At 51.9% G+C, this 13916-nt stretch overlaps 1 protein-coding gene across 1 annotated transcript; it reads left to right on the forward strand.

Annotated features, from left to right (window-relative positions):
• The first annotated feature begins 1065 nt into the window (after positions 1 to 1065).
• On the forward strand, positions 1066 to 11441 carry AQP8 (aquaporin 8). The gene is made up of 6 exons (XM_067534188.1): positions 1066 to 1173; positions 1552 to 1810; positions 6997 to 7123; positions 8040 to 8254; positions 9643 to 9777; positions 10675 to 11441. Exons 2-6 carry the CDS (start codon positions 1560 to 1562, stop codon positions 10715 to 10717), a joined length of 771 nt encoding a protein of 256 aa, XP_067390289.1. The 5' UTR covers positions 1066 to 1173; positions 1552 to 1559; the 3' UTR covers positions 10718 to 11441.
• The last annotated feature ends 2475 nt before the right edge of the window (positions 11442 to 13916 follow it).

Raw genomic sequence — 13916 nt, forward strand, 5'->3', positions numbered from 1 at the left:
ATAGGGGAAGGGGGGGTGCACAGTCCCTGGCATGGGGGGAGGGGAGAAAGGGACACAGCCCCTGGTGTGAGGAAGGCGGGGGTATTGCACAGGGTTCCTGAAATAGAGGAGGGAGGCACCTGGGAGCTTGTGGGGTGGGGATGCCGGGAGCCGTTGGGGTGTGCGATGCGGTCAGCCTATAGCAGCAACAAAGCGTGCACCCCAGTGCCCAAGAAGGATGTCTCTAATGTGCACAGGGTGCAGCCTGCCCCCTCACTGGTGCCTGGGCCATGCCAGAGGGCGTCGCTCTCGCCCTCCCCATGGAGCAGCTCCCAGTCCAGTTTGGGTCTGGGGCGCTTTGGTTCGGGCCGTCGGTGTGACCTGAGCCCCCTTGCCTCCACCTCCCTGCAGTCTAGTTTGGCTCCATGAAGGAGCACCGTTAGCCGCCCGGGAGATGTCAAGTTCTCAGCCCACCCTTGCTACTATCACAGTTTCTTTCTTTCCAGCTCAGTCCGGGTTCAGCTGGGAGCTACTTGCTCCAGGAAACCTTAGCTCCAGCGTTGACACGGGGAGCTTTGTCTGAGGAAAGAGGGCAAGGTGGGGCTGTTTGCGGTCGAGGAGGCTATTTTCCTTCTCTTTGGACCCTGCTGTTGTCATAACTATTCTGCTCGCTGCTCCGTTACAGACAAATCAGCGCCCCACGCGCGCGCACATGCCCCGGTTCCTGGAAAGGGAGCGAAAGCAGGTGTGCAAATGGCACGTTACGCTCCGAGAACAAAAACCAGCTAAAGGCACTCGGCACGTCAGGCCCATTGTCCCGCCAACGGGTATTGACGCGGATTGTACTCTGCACTTCACACTGGGAAAGGAATCAGAGTCTCCGACTTGGCAGAAATCCTCAGCAAATCCTTGAACCATAGAACCATTGAGATAAACAGCTTTCATACTCCCGTGGGCTGGCGTACCCGCCCCTCCGATTTTATTGCATTTTTTTTAACAATGTAAATCCATTCCAATTTTTTTTTTTAAAGCCTCCCATACGCTGCGTCTCCGTCCAGGTCCAGTAGGGAGCATTCCAATATTTCCATGAGACAGAGAAGCCATTCCCCAAGGTGTAGTGGGATCATTGCTCCCCGAGGTCCTGCTGGCGTCAGGAGGTCTCTCCAACTCCCAGAAGGACGGAGCACTTAGAAAGTAAGTACCTCGGTGTAACAAAGGCATTAAAAAAAAAAAAAAAAAAAAGGCAGACAGAATTTCTAGCTTCCAATCCTTTGCACTGGCTTGGCAACAGAAGGTCCCCTGTTGGCACCTGATCATAAGAGCCCGTATCTCTTCTGTGCTGTGTGAAGTGTCTAGCACACTCGAGGCACTTAATGAGTAATCGGAAAAGAGTGCTCCCTGCTTTCGGAGCACGCTGTCCCTGCAGGAGTTAAGCGACAGCGTTTGTATCTGGAGGGCTCTGAATGGCATTGCACGAATGTGAGGCGTCAACCCCGGGGTGAGTCTCTTCTGCTGTCAGTCAGCGCCAGCCTGGCATTGGGTGCCACCAAAGCGCTGCCTGCTTCGTTTCAGCTTCTCTGATGTCTGACCTGGAGTTTGGCCGCATGTCCATAAAGGAGGTGGACATGGAAGGCAAGTACAAACCGCCACAGCCTCACTGGTTCGAGGTGTACGTCCAGCCCTGCGTGGCGGAGCTCCTGGGGTCGGCGTTGTTCATCTTCATCGGCTGCGCTTCGGTGATTGAGAACGTGGACGGCACGGGGCGGCTGCAGCCTGCCCTGGCGCATGGCTTGGCTCTTGGGCTCATCATCGCCATTTTGGGCAACATCAGGTGAGAGGATTTCAGGGACTTGGCTGTTTGGCACTGACCAGGCAGAGAAGTGCACAGACCATCACTGAGCAGGTTGCAGGCACCTGCAAAGCCTATGTGTCCAAAACACAAAGGCTTCCCAACGCCTCCCGGATACGTATGCGAAGGCGACTCTGCTGCTAGGTAGATAGCGAGGGCAAGCCTATTCTCTGGGTTTCTCCTGCCTCATTTGTGTTTTTTTTAATCTATTTTAATAGTAACGATACTATTATAAATCCTAGATATATTTATAATAGTGATGATTCATAATCACACCCTGCACTTTACACAGTGCCTTGCAGCTCAGGTGTGTTATCGTGTGGATTATGGCTGTGACTAGAGTCCCCAGCTGAGATCAGAGCAGAATTTCATTGTGCTAGGGGCTGTACATGCACATAATGCGAGGCAGCTCTTGCTCTGAAGACCTTACAATCCAAATAGACAGCGGGACAGATTTTTAAAGGTATTAAGATTGCTTTGCTCCCAATACATTTGAAAATCTGGCCCAAGATGAATGAAGCGTGGGAAGGGAAACCGAGGCATAGAATGGGAACCGATTTGCCTGAAAGCAGCTCAGTGGCAGAGCCAGGACTAGAAGCCAGGTCTCCTGATTCCCAGTCCAGTACGTCTCAGAGTTTTGCAAAGGTAGGTTATTGTCAATCCCCATTTTAAAGTTGGGAACCCGGCACCCCAGAGAGATTAAGATACAAATCTACCCCGAATGGTGATTCTGAAACAAGCCCTGGGGAGTTCCACACCTGTTCTCTCTCAGCCAGTCCAGATCAGATTTGCTCAGCAGACCAGTGAAAAGGTTTTTTCCCTTAATTGCCAGCCCTGCAAACTTAGCCTGGGCTATCCTCCGTGGCTCACGTATTGTCAGCAGGACTAGCTGAGGGATATTCTATCCTGGTCTAGTGAAGGTGGAATTAAAGTCAACACCTTAAGGTAAAGATTTAGCTACAGGGATTTAGCAGTTCTGCTGATGATGCATGAGCCAGAACAGAACCCAGCTTCTCCTCCCACAGCTGCTTTGGCTCAGAAAGGCTAGGAGGAGAAGGATGCAGTAAAAATGTGGGTTTGTGTTTAAAGCCAGCAGATGTGTCTGAAGGCCCTCGGGGAGCACTTCTGTTGAGCAAGAGGTACCATTTTCTTTTACCATCAGTGTCTGCGCCCTCTTAATGGTCATTTCAGGTGAGGAATAAGCAGCTGGAGATCTGGAGCTCTGAGCTGCCAAGATCTGCTTTCTGGTCATTATTCTCCAGGAATCACAAACAATGAATGGGAGATGCAGAAAATCTCCACTGTCTCTAAAAAGGATGCTCTGCAAACTTTCCCCCAGCTTTTTGAGGGTTAATGAAGCAGGTAGTTTCGGTACTAAGCACTGGATGTTTGCCCTCTTCCAGCTCTGGAATGAGGAGTGGATCATTCAGTTAATGTTTCTGCAAGAGCATCATTCTGAACTGACTATCTTGGGGTTACCAGTTCGTTTTCAAGACAGAACAAAGAGGCTGAAAACAGAAGTTTGTTTTGATCAATGCTCCATATAAAGTGGGCTGACATCCACAGTTTATGACGTATTAACTGCCTGTTATTCAGACGTTATCTGTGCATTGGTTAATGTATAGGTAGACTAGCAATGAAACTCAAGGACCCCATTAGCCTTTGCTGACAATGCACCTAGTGTTAGGAGGAAACAAACACCAATGCTGCTCAGATCCTATGACTCCAGCGATAGATTGGACACTCTGCACTTGGGTGGCTAAATGAACTATCCTTTAACACACTAGAAGACACACTAGGTGAGTCCCTGAGTGTATGTAGGCCTGGCTGGAATGCTAAATTGTTGGACTAGACTGGTCTTTGGTCTCCAATCCTGAGCGTGCTACTTACACTGAAAGCGTCGGTTGCCTCTTGCAAAGACCGGGTGCAAAGCCACTGACTGGACTATTGATAGTGGAGACGGGAAAGCCCTGTTAGGTCACCACATCCATTCTTCTCGGCTGGCACAAGGTTGTTCCCTACAGCGTTTTCTCTGGTGTGTTGTTCAGCCTAGTTTTAATTACTCACACCACAGGTCTGCCCTCTAACAGATCTCCAAGTTAGGCATTGCTGAATTTCATCCACTACTCTTAATTGTGCCCCTTTGACCACCTTAAACAACTCCCCACCCCTCTGGGTGTTTAGACCCTGCAGAAGCACAGTTCCAGTGATAGACCCGGATTCAGGGAGCTCTTAAGCACACGCATAACTTTTAAGTACATGCTTACGTCCCATTAAAGTCGCTGGGACTTCACTATGCCCTTCGTGTTTAAGGGCTTCCCTGAGTCAGGGTCATATACCGCAAATACAGAGAGTGACCTTGCAGCTCACCCACTGGACAGAGACTCAGAACATCTGGATTCTATTCCCACCTCTGCGGGGAGACTTCGGGCAAGTCACTTCCCCTCTCTGTGCCTCAGTTTCCCCATCTGTAAAATAGGGATTAAATGATCCTGACCTCCTTTGTAAAGTGCTTTGAGATCTACTGGTGCAAAGCGTTAGAGAAGAGCTAGGTATTATCATCATTAGGTTCCAGGATTGGGCCCATCATTTACATTTTCAGCCCCACACCAAGATTACAGCTGGAACTGGCACATTGCCGCAGTCTAAAGCTTTGGAATTTACCTGAAAACTTAATTAATTCTCTGCTGGTTTGGTCAATTAAATCCTAGCAACTCCATTACCTCTTTAATTAAAGCAGAATAATAAGAAATAATCATAATTCCTAAATTCTCTGACTCATTAGCTTTGATGGCAATTTATTATCAGGGTTTGTTGGTTATGAAGCTAGTTCACTAATGAGCGTTCCTCCAGTAATCTGTTTTCATTAAAAAATATTTGCATTTACCTCACCCGGGTACTACTAGAGACCAGTGATTTAGGCCCTGTCACAAGAAAAGAGGCCCTGATCCTGCAGCTGGGATCCATGCACGTGGACCCATTCGCCTTATTGCAGGAATGGGGGTATGCGGTGCCTAGAGATCCCATTGCAGGACCAGGGCCATAGAGTGCTGGGATTCTGGACTCCGCCTCGTGTATCATTCAACCTTTGCCTATGCGTGACAGGCACGGAGTGTAACACTGTGCACACCCCGACTGGCCTGTCCTCAGCAGCTTTTGCTGTCTTCCACAAGAGAGAAATTGTTCCAAAGAAGAGGCAAGGGATTGGGTGAGAGAAATGAGGACCATTTGCGTCCACACTAGCTAATGTATAAAACCTTGTGAGCCCTTCTCACCCTCTGGTGGGTCTTTGGTTTTAACGTAGCATCACAGGGGACAGTGACGCTTGTATCTTGGACAGGGACGAGTCAGGTCTGGGATCCTCTGCTAGACAGGTGCAGAATTCACCCAGCTAGGTGCTGCTGCCAGGAGAAGAGAGACAGAGAGAGAGAGAATTCTAGCAGGCAAGGTGTTCCCTGATGAAGGGAATAATTTGTAGGCAACGCACTTGCATTGGATGGAGAGATGGACCAGGTGGCCCAGTGAATCTTTCCAAGCTCTGATTTCTCTGGATCTGGGAATCAAAGGAAGAACGATCCTACCCTCTCCCCATTTAATCCCTACCCCGGCTGCAGTGTCTGTGAGTAACTAGATCAGCCAGGCTGCAGGGCAATCTGGGACTGTCTGGGCATCTTTATGGCTCTGGACACAAATATACTTACATAAAAAAAAACTACCGCCACCAGCCATCGTGCCAGGAATGTTTGTGCTGCCAGGCCATGAGCCCGCCCCTCCCCTCACCTGTTTGCCATTCTTTCCCCTGGCCCCTTGTTTGTTGGTGTCTTGGTTCTGTCTCTTTTAGAGGGGGAGCTCTGGGGAGCAGGGATGGGGCCACCTTTTTGGCTGGGAAAGTGCCCTGCACTTTGTGGGCAATATCAGAAACCCCCCCAGCAATAATGACCATTAACAGTCATTTCTGCTCCGGGGCTTTTTGCTGTTTTCAATCCTCCCTTTCGGGGTGTTGCATTTTCTTTGTGAATTGACGCAGAGTGCCCCAGCCAGGCAGACAGAAGCTGCTTGCAGTCCCAGCTCTCCCAACTACCAGTGTGTGTTGGGCATCTCTACATCCCACGGCCCTCCAGAGGGGTCCTTGCATGCTCCCGGCTAGCCTGAGCAGGCATAGCTTCATTCTGCCAGCAGGGCATTTCTCCAAGGATGTCTCCAGGGGACTGGTGTTATCTGGAGGTGACCCCACACAAGGACAGACAGGCTCTTCGTCCCCCTCGCGTGGCTGGTCCACAGAAGAGATGACTGAGTTTGTTACCGCTTCCAGCCGTCGGCTTTAGCTCAGGCAGTGGAGGGTTGTATTTCTGGTGCCGAACGTCCTACGTCCAGACCCTGTGGATGGCCCAAGCAGGGTCAGTTGCACAGCACATCTTATCAGTGAACAAATCCCTCCTTTGCCAGAACAGTGAAGATGGGGAAAGAAAACCTCTAGGTGGAATTCTGCTCCCACGTTGCATGCTGCAGCTCTGGGCAGCCGGGACAGAATGAGGATTCCTGGCGTTCAGCACCAAATAGGGAACCAGCCGGGGAGAGCAATGTTCGTTTCCACGCTCTAGTTCCTCAGCCCCTCCCTAAAGGAAGCCAAGGGCTGTGTCTTGTCACGGTCACTTGCCTGGGTTGTTTTTAGCTGGGAGGTGATAGCTAGCTAGCACCCCATCAGCTGCTCAGAGAGGCCCGCAGGTGCAAGGCTGGGAACTCTCTTTGCAAACGCTTCCCTTTCCTGGCTCTGTGCAAAGGGAAATGCACTCCTGCCCTGCAAGATAACGGTCCCTCCATCCTGTTTCTGTATAAATAGCCCCCGTCTTTAAGCTCCTGTGTGCGTTCAGCCGCTGGCTCCTTGTCCCGCCTTGGAGGCTTTCCTCTACTTCTGCCCCTTATCGTCTGCCCAGAATTAGCAGGGCAGCGCATCACTGTCCAGACCTGTCACGGTTGTGCAGCTCCCTAGATAACGGATCAGTTTAAAAGGGCATAAGGCATAGCTGAGCCATCTTAAAGGGGGCAATTTCCAGCTGGGCTCAGATTCTTCTCGTCTGAGATTTCTCCTCTGGGTAACTCCCTCTCCCCAGTGGTGGCCGAGGGTCCCGCCGCTGACTCTCTTAACGCCTCTCTCCTGTCAATTCCAGTGGTGGCCATTTTAACCCAGCTGTCTCCTTAGCGGCATGGCTGATTGGTGGGCTGAACATGGTGCTGGTCATCCCTTACTGGATCTCCCAGCTGTGTGGAGGGCTGATCGGAGCCAGCCTGGCAAAGGTATGGAAATCATTGCTGAGAAGGTTAATTTCCTGGGGTCGTGGGCTCCCCTCTGTGCATCCATGTCAATCTCAGCGGTGGGTACGGGCCCCACAAAGGCAGGTTCGTGCTATGTCAGAGAACAGTGGGTCACGCACCACTGGGTATACGCTGGAAGCCAGCACCCGGCGGCTGAGTGAGCTGATGGCAGGGATGATTGTGGCATCAGATCCTAATTTCACTTACAGGAGCAACATTTTGCTTTGAATCTGGGGACACATGCACAGCACCTCCTTTATGGGTAAGGAGTTTGTCTAGAGGTTGGAGCAAGGGACTGAGTGCCACGAGTCCTGGATTCTGTTCCCAGCTCTTCTGCTAGCTCAGTTTATGATGCCGGGCAAGCCACTGCACCATGTCAGTGCTGAGGTGTGCCTGTCTTTAGTATCTGTCAGACAGGGTGCTGCGAATCTGCACGAATGAATGGCCAGTGGCAGTCGCTCTGTAAGTGCAGGGTAATCGCTATTGTATTGTATACAGAAGAATGCATATTCCTCCTGTCGGCCACAGCCATCTCCACTTCCTGCACTATTTACAGTGGTCTTCTCCATCTTATATCACCCTGTCCCATCATCCACTTGATACCTAAAGAGCATCATGCTGTATGCGCTGCAAACCATTAAGCAGATAGCTGAGGTTAATTTCTTTACCGCTTTGCTAGCATGGATGGTGACTAATCCACTTGTAATTATCTACGGGCTAAAAGCCTTTGCTAATGAGTTTACAGTCACTAGAGACTTAGGTTGACTTTCAGAAAGAAAGTGATCAGATTAGCTGCTCTCTGCCCTGGCGTTATATCCACTCACGCCGTCCTGGCTAGGAACACTCATCCGTGGTGTGGCGGTTGGAACCAGATCAATTCCAGGGCTTTCTCTTGCAGGTTATGACGGCAAATGACAGATACATAAACGCCACTGGAGCCGCTTTCACTAGCATCACAGACGACGGGCAGATCCCCTCCGCCCTCGTGGGTGAGATTGTCATGACCATGTTCCTGGTCCTCGCGGTCTGCATGGGAGCCATCAATGAAAAGACCAGCAGCCCTCTGGCTCCTTTCTGCATCGGTTTCACCGTCACCGCTGACATCCTAGCTGGGTGAGCCGGCACCGCCACTTCTGTGTTCTCTGTAGCCGTACGCCTCAGGAGGAGGATAGCTGCCAGACATTTCTGTCTGCCGGCTGCCCGGCAGCCCCAGTGAGATGAGTTGGTGGGTCTGAATGGTTTCCATGGCAGACAGGCGTTCACTCAAGAAAACACCGTCCCAGTAAGCAGTGATTAATGTCTCCTGGTGGTAGACTCAACAGAAAGGGTGTTACCTACGCCCTGTTACCACTGGAGTAGGTACCTGCAGGGCAGGCCTGAGGCACACTGGGAAGCACAGTGGGGTGGAAGCTTCTCTGCGTGCATCCCGTGCTGTACAGGTTCCATGGATATGCAGAGCAGTTTAGTTTCCAGTGTAAATGATTTTCTACTGCTGAGGTTTTCTGGCCTATGTTACCCAGGAGGCCAGAGGAGATGATCATAGTGCCCCTTCCGGCCTTCATGTCTGTGAATCACTCCAGCTGTTTTCACCAGCCCAAAATTCATGGTGGGAGGAATATTGGACACGTGTGCACAGAGACCAAAGGCGGCATCAGAAAAGACCAGTCTGCAGGCGTCAAAATGTGCTGCATGCTTCAAACCGGATCAAGTTTTTCAAAGAGCTGTTACGGGCTGATAAAGAAGAGAGGCCACACGGGCAGTGCTTATAATAGAAAGCCCTAAGGACACAGAAGCCAGTTCATTTTGAGCTGTTTTTCACTGTATGTTCTGGCTGCTGTTTGGAGAAACTGCCCAGCTTGGCCTCCACACGCACCGATTTTTCAAGCCAGCAGGCTGTTTACTTTCTTGTGTCACTGGGATCAGATAAGAGCGCACCCAATTATGAATGCTAATAGGTTGTTTATTTAAGGGAGTGCCCCCTCTAGTGGGATTTGAAGCTCTTATTTAAACACTGCACAGACGTCAAGTGCAAATGTTTATCTGTTGCTGTAAGGTGTGTGTATATATAGTGATAAACATATCACTCTGCTGCAGCACATGGTTACCTACACTCAGTAAAGAGCCTTTTGCTATTTAAAACCCTGCTAGCAAATCCAACATTTAACTGCAAAACTGACACTCTCGGTTCCGTCCCATGCAGCCTTTTACTTCCCTCGTTAGTTTTCATTTATTAACCATCGAATACAGACGCTCCCTAGCTAACGGCCAAAGCTGGAGGTCCGTACAGTTGCATTCCCAGGTTTGTCACTGTTATTCAGATGAGTTTTGCAATGGCCATTGTACGCTGTGTAGTAGCTCTGATTACTCTAGTAAGCCATCAGTGAGGCATTGTTACAGAGATTGTTACTTTATGAAAACAATTTGTCCTGGGAGTTCCATGGCAGAACATTGTATGTTCAGCAGGGTGAATTGTGTGACTGTTCATTTGTTTTCTCTTTCAGAGGTGCTATATCTGGGGCTTGCATGAATCCTGCCAGAGCGTTTGGGCCAGCGCTGGTAGCAAGCTACTGGGACTATCACTGGGTTTACTGGGTAGGGCCCATGGTAGCCAGCCTGCTAGTTGGTGCATTGATAAGGTAGGTGATGGGACACTGTCTGTCTATAGTGGAAATGAAGTGTGTAAGAAGAGGGGAAGCTGTGTGCACCTTGTCATGCGGAGGTCCTGGGGTCTAATCTCCATATTGCCCTTTACTGCTTGTGTCTGTTTCCCCGTCAGCAAAATAGGACGTGATTATTCACTCGTCTCAGGCCCAGGTGGGAGGCTTTAGCCCAAAGGGTTTCCATGGGAGCTCGTGATTAGGAGCAGTCTTCAGCCACTGGCTGTGGTGTGACCGGAACTGCTCCTCAGGTTACCCTGGCCAGCTGGTTGCATCCCCAACCCCAGGTCTGGGGGAGTAACTGGCGGATCCAAATGGTTGTAGATCCAGAGGCCCTTCCCAATCCCCTGTCTCCCAACATCCTGCCCCTCAGTTCTGAGTTCTGCAGCCTGCTCGGTGTGAGCTCCTGCCACCCGCCCACTCATTTTCTGATGCTGCACTGGAAATGAGGATTCCAGCGTCGCCGGTGAGAGTGTTTTTCTGGGCCTTGACTGGATGAAATCCCTCCCCTGGGTGAAGCAAAGTTTGCCAGAGGGAATCTGCTCCCATGAATCAGAAGGCCGGAGGCACATGAGCAAAGTTCCCGAATCAGAAAGAACCAGCAATAAAAGCTTCACTCAGATCCTAACCAGCTGCGGGGGCGCGGCAGACTCTTCCAGCCCCCACATGCTGCTTTGGCGCTCCCACCCCCCGCAAATAACAGCAATCCCTTAGCTGTTGATAATGTGCAAATCCAGGTGGGGAAAAAAGGGGGCGTCTAGGGACCTGAGAATCCTCTGCATGTTCCTAGAGTCCCCATGAAGGAAGAAAAATGGTAGAGGTTTAAATCAGCCGTGAATACAGCATGTGACCCTGCTCTTTGTTTTGCCCCTGAAGGCTCCTGATTGGCGATAAGAAAATCCGCCTGTTCCTGAAGTGAGACCTGGATCGGGACTGCACGTGGGACGAAATCGCTTAGGGATAGGGAATTGGCTCTGCTTGGCCCTCGGGAGAAAGTCTGCTTCACCACACACCAGCGCCTCTGTTCTCACTGTCTGGCCACATGGAACTGCTCCGGGATCCAAGCTGTCCATTCTGGTTTCCCCAGAGAGAAGCTGTTGGCAGGATGATCCCACTTGAAGCTAAAGATACTGTTAAAAAAAAAATCTATTATAATGAGATTAAAGAAAAGGCCTGCCCGGGCGGGTGGAACCGCCATGAGCGCTGGCCTTTTCTGTATGGGCCCGGGGCAGTGCCTCTTGTTACTGCACAAATGCAGCCAGAAGCCCAGAGCGATTGTCCTGGGGGCTAATATCCCGTAGGGAGATGAGCAAAAATGGGCAGAAGGGTCTGGCAGGCAGTGATGAAGCAGGGCTGGTTTGCTGGAGGAAATTCTCTTCATTTACGTTTCTGTTCTGGAGACGGGCACCCCCATCCCTGTGTTCCCCGGGCCCCACCGTGTTCCCGGCACAGCACACATAGTGTTTCTGAAGAAAGCACTTTATTGCTGTGGCCCTATCCCATGCGCTGGATCCTGGTTTTGCTCTCCAGCAATCCCTCCTGCCCCCCCTCCCGCCGTCCGGGGCTGGCTGACATCTCCGTCGGTGGCCAGATGCTGTAGTGAGGAGCCTGCTCTAATCCTAATAAGGTGAATAAAAGCCGAGTTGAACAGAAATGCCTGTGGAATGTGCGTCATAAGTCACCGGCGCTGACACTAATTGATTTCTGAATTCTTAAAAAAAAACAAAAAAAAAAACAACCCAAAACCCCCCATTTGGCCAGAATGTAAATTCACACAAACATGGCAAGGCATTTCCCAGCACCGGGTGCTTGAGCAAGGTCACGGCCCCGTGGGGAGCCTGCCCCCACCTTCCAGCTCACTTCACAAGGGCTTTGCCTCCCGTTTTTGATGCTCTCCTTTTTTCTGGTCTCCTGAGAACCCTCCCCTCCTCCTCCCTCGCCCTCCGCAAACTCAAAGCTCCGGGGAGCTGAAGCCCGTTGCCCTTTCCCGGAATGGATATTTGCTTCCAAGGCCCGTCGCCAGCCCGGTCTGCACTGCTGCAGGATCAGGCACTTGAAGCCAGCTTGGACCTGATCTGTCCTTCCAAAGATGCAACTCTTCCCTCTGCCCCATGGCCGCTGCAGTCCCCGTAGCAAGCGGAAGGAATTGCAGTGGCTCACTCCTGGCACCAGCTCCCTTGCTAGTGCCTTGGCTGGCCAGCAGAGGATGCTCAAGCAAACCAAGAATTGAGGGTTAGGCCGTGTCTGTGCAGTCACACAGGTCCCTTAGCTGGCACTGATTTAAAGCCTCAGCGCGAAGGGTGTTTGGTCTGGGTTACAGACCATTACGGTGGTTGTCACTGTAAATATGCAGAACACTTTACAGTAGCTGGGTAGCAGGTCACTGGCTTCCTTCTCCTGAGGCCTCTCCACGCTGAACAAAGTGAGGGAAGAGGAAACAGGGAAAGAGCCGTGGTGTGAAGGCTGCGCCTTAGCTCACGGACTGCGGCGCGATCGGGGGGACTGGGGATGCGCATTCGTGCAGGAGAGCCTGCATGTTGGCAGTCCGAGGCCAGGCTAGCAGCTCGCTGAGCTCAGCTAATCTGCACAGCAATTCCCAGACGTTTCAATCAGAACCGGGACGGGGGCATTAAACGGGGACTTTGCACAGCAGGCAGGAGAGAGTCACCGGCAGTTTGAGCCTGTGACTAAGAGCCGGGAACCACTGCTTGTGACGTGTCGCGGTGTGTAGTAGCTGTGCCTTCCAGCCGCTCTGCCGCTGACGCGGGTGCGCACGCCGGCAGGACTCAGGACCTCGCTGCCAATGCCACCCTGCTTCCGAGGGCTGTTGTGGGGACTGATTAGCTAATCCAACGTTCCCTGCTATAGAAAGGCCGTGTGTCATTGCTAACAATTCTAGTCGAGCTGGTAGCGCCACCTGTACTTAAAGCTGCGTAGCACTTCCCATTCCAAGACCCTCCATCCTCCCGCAGCCTCCCGTGTGACCGGCCTGCAGGTGGTCCCTCCCCACAGAGCAACTGCGCGTCCCTGCTGGGGCTGCAGGGGTGGAGCAGGACTTCCCCTGACGTTGCTCTTTCTGGCTGCGGGGGGCCCCGGTGTGGCACTGGGCACAAGACCTGTCTCCTCTTTCCTGTAGTCAGGCAGCGTGGAAAGGAATATGCCAGACTTGCATGCAGTGTGGGAGCCAGCGGTGTGGGGGCGGGGTGAGGAGCCCAGGTGGGGAGGTTAATAGGGCCAGGAACCTGAGCGGGAGGGGGAGACTAGGACTGGGAGGCAGCGTGTGGGGGAGACTGGGACTCAGATGGGGACCCCGCCAGGGGACCCCGGAACTCACTCGGCAAGGTGACTGGGACTGGGGTGAGGAGCCTGGGCGGTGCAGACTATGCTGGCTCGGTGGGAAGTCTGCAGCTGGATGAGTACAAGGGACTGAGAGGGGCAGACTGGGACAAGGACGCGGAGGTGGTGTGGTGGGGAGAGACAGGACAAGGAGAGGGACAGGCTTGAGGGGATGGGGCAGAAAGGGTCAGGTTGGGGGAACAGGAGCAGAAGCGTGTGTGCCCGCTAGGACACGCTTCCCTCCAGAACCTGGAATGGACCCCAAGGTCCCTGCGTCTCAACATTCTTCTGTTGTCAGCAAATACCTGTGAAATCTGCCAGTGCAGTGTGTGTGTGTATCTATCCCCCTCTAGTGGCTAGTCCACAGGTAGGATGGCAACCTACTACTGCTGTCGGTTACTCTGTTAGCTCCAGTGGCAGAGGTCTGCGTGATGGTTCCCGCCCAGCTGACAACCCCCGTGGGTTCCACTAGGATGCCACATGATGGAATTTGTTTTTTCCAAGTTTGCTTTTTTTTAACAATTTGGAAATCACACACACACAGGAGCCTGTGTTAAAGGGACATTATTAAGATTGCAAAGACCAGCCCTGAAAAGGTAGGAAATGCCAGACTTAAGGTTGCCTGTGCACCCTTCATTCGGCCCCCTGATGCGTCTGCATTATAAAACAGCCCCTAATCACATGATGACATGCTATTTTTTCCACAGGGCCCTGTCTCAGTCACTGCAGAGGACAGACCATGCTGTGGGGATGAATGCAGCATTGAAGAAAGCTTTCTATAG

This window comes from Emydura macquarii, unplaced genomic scaffold (assembly GCF_026122565.2).
Source record: "Emydura macquarii macquarii isolate MOO-44397 ecotype Brisbane River unplaced genomic scaffold, CSIRO-AGI_Emac_v2 contig_3390, whole genome shotgun sequence".
Classification (NCBI taxonomy): domain Eukaryota; kingdom Metazoa; phylum Chordata; order Testudines; family Chelidae; genus Emydura; species Emydura macquarii.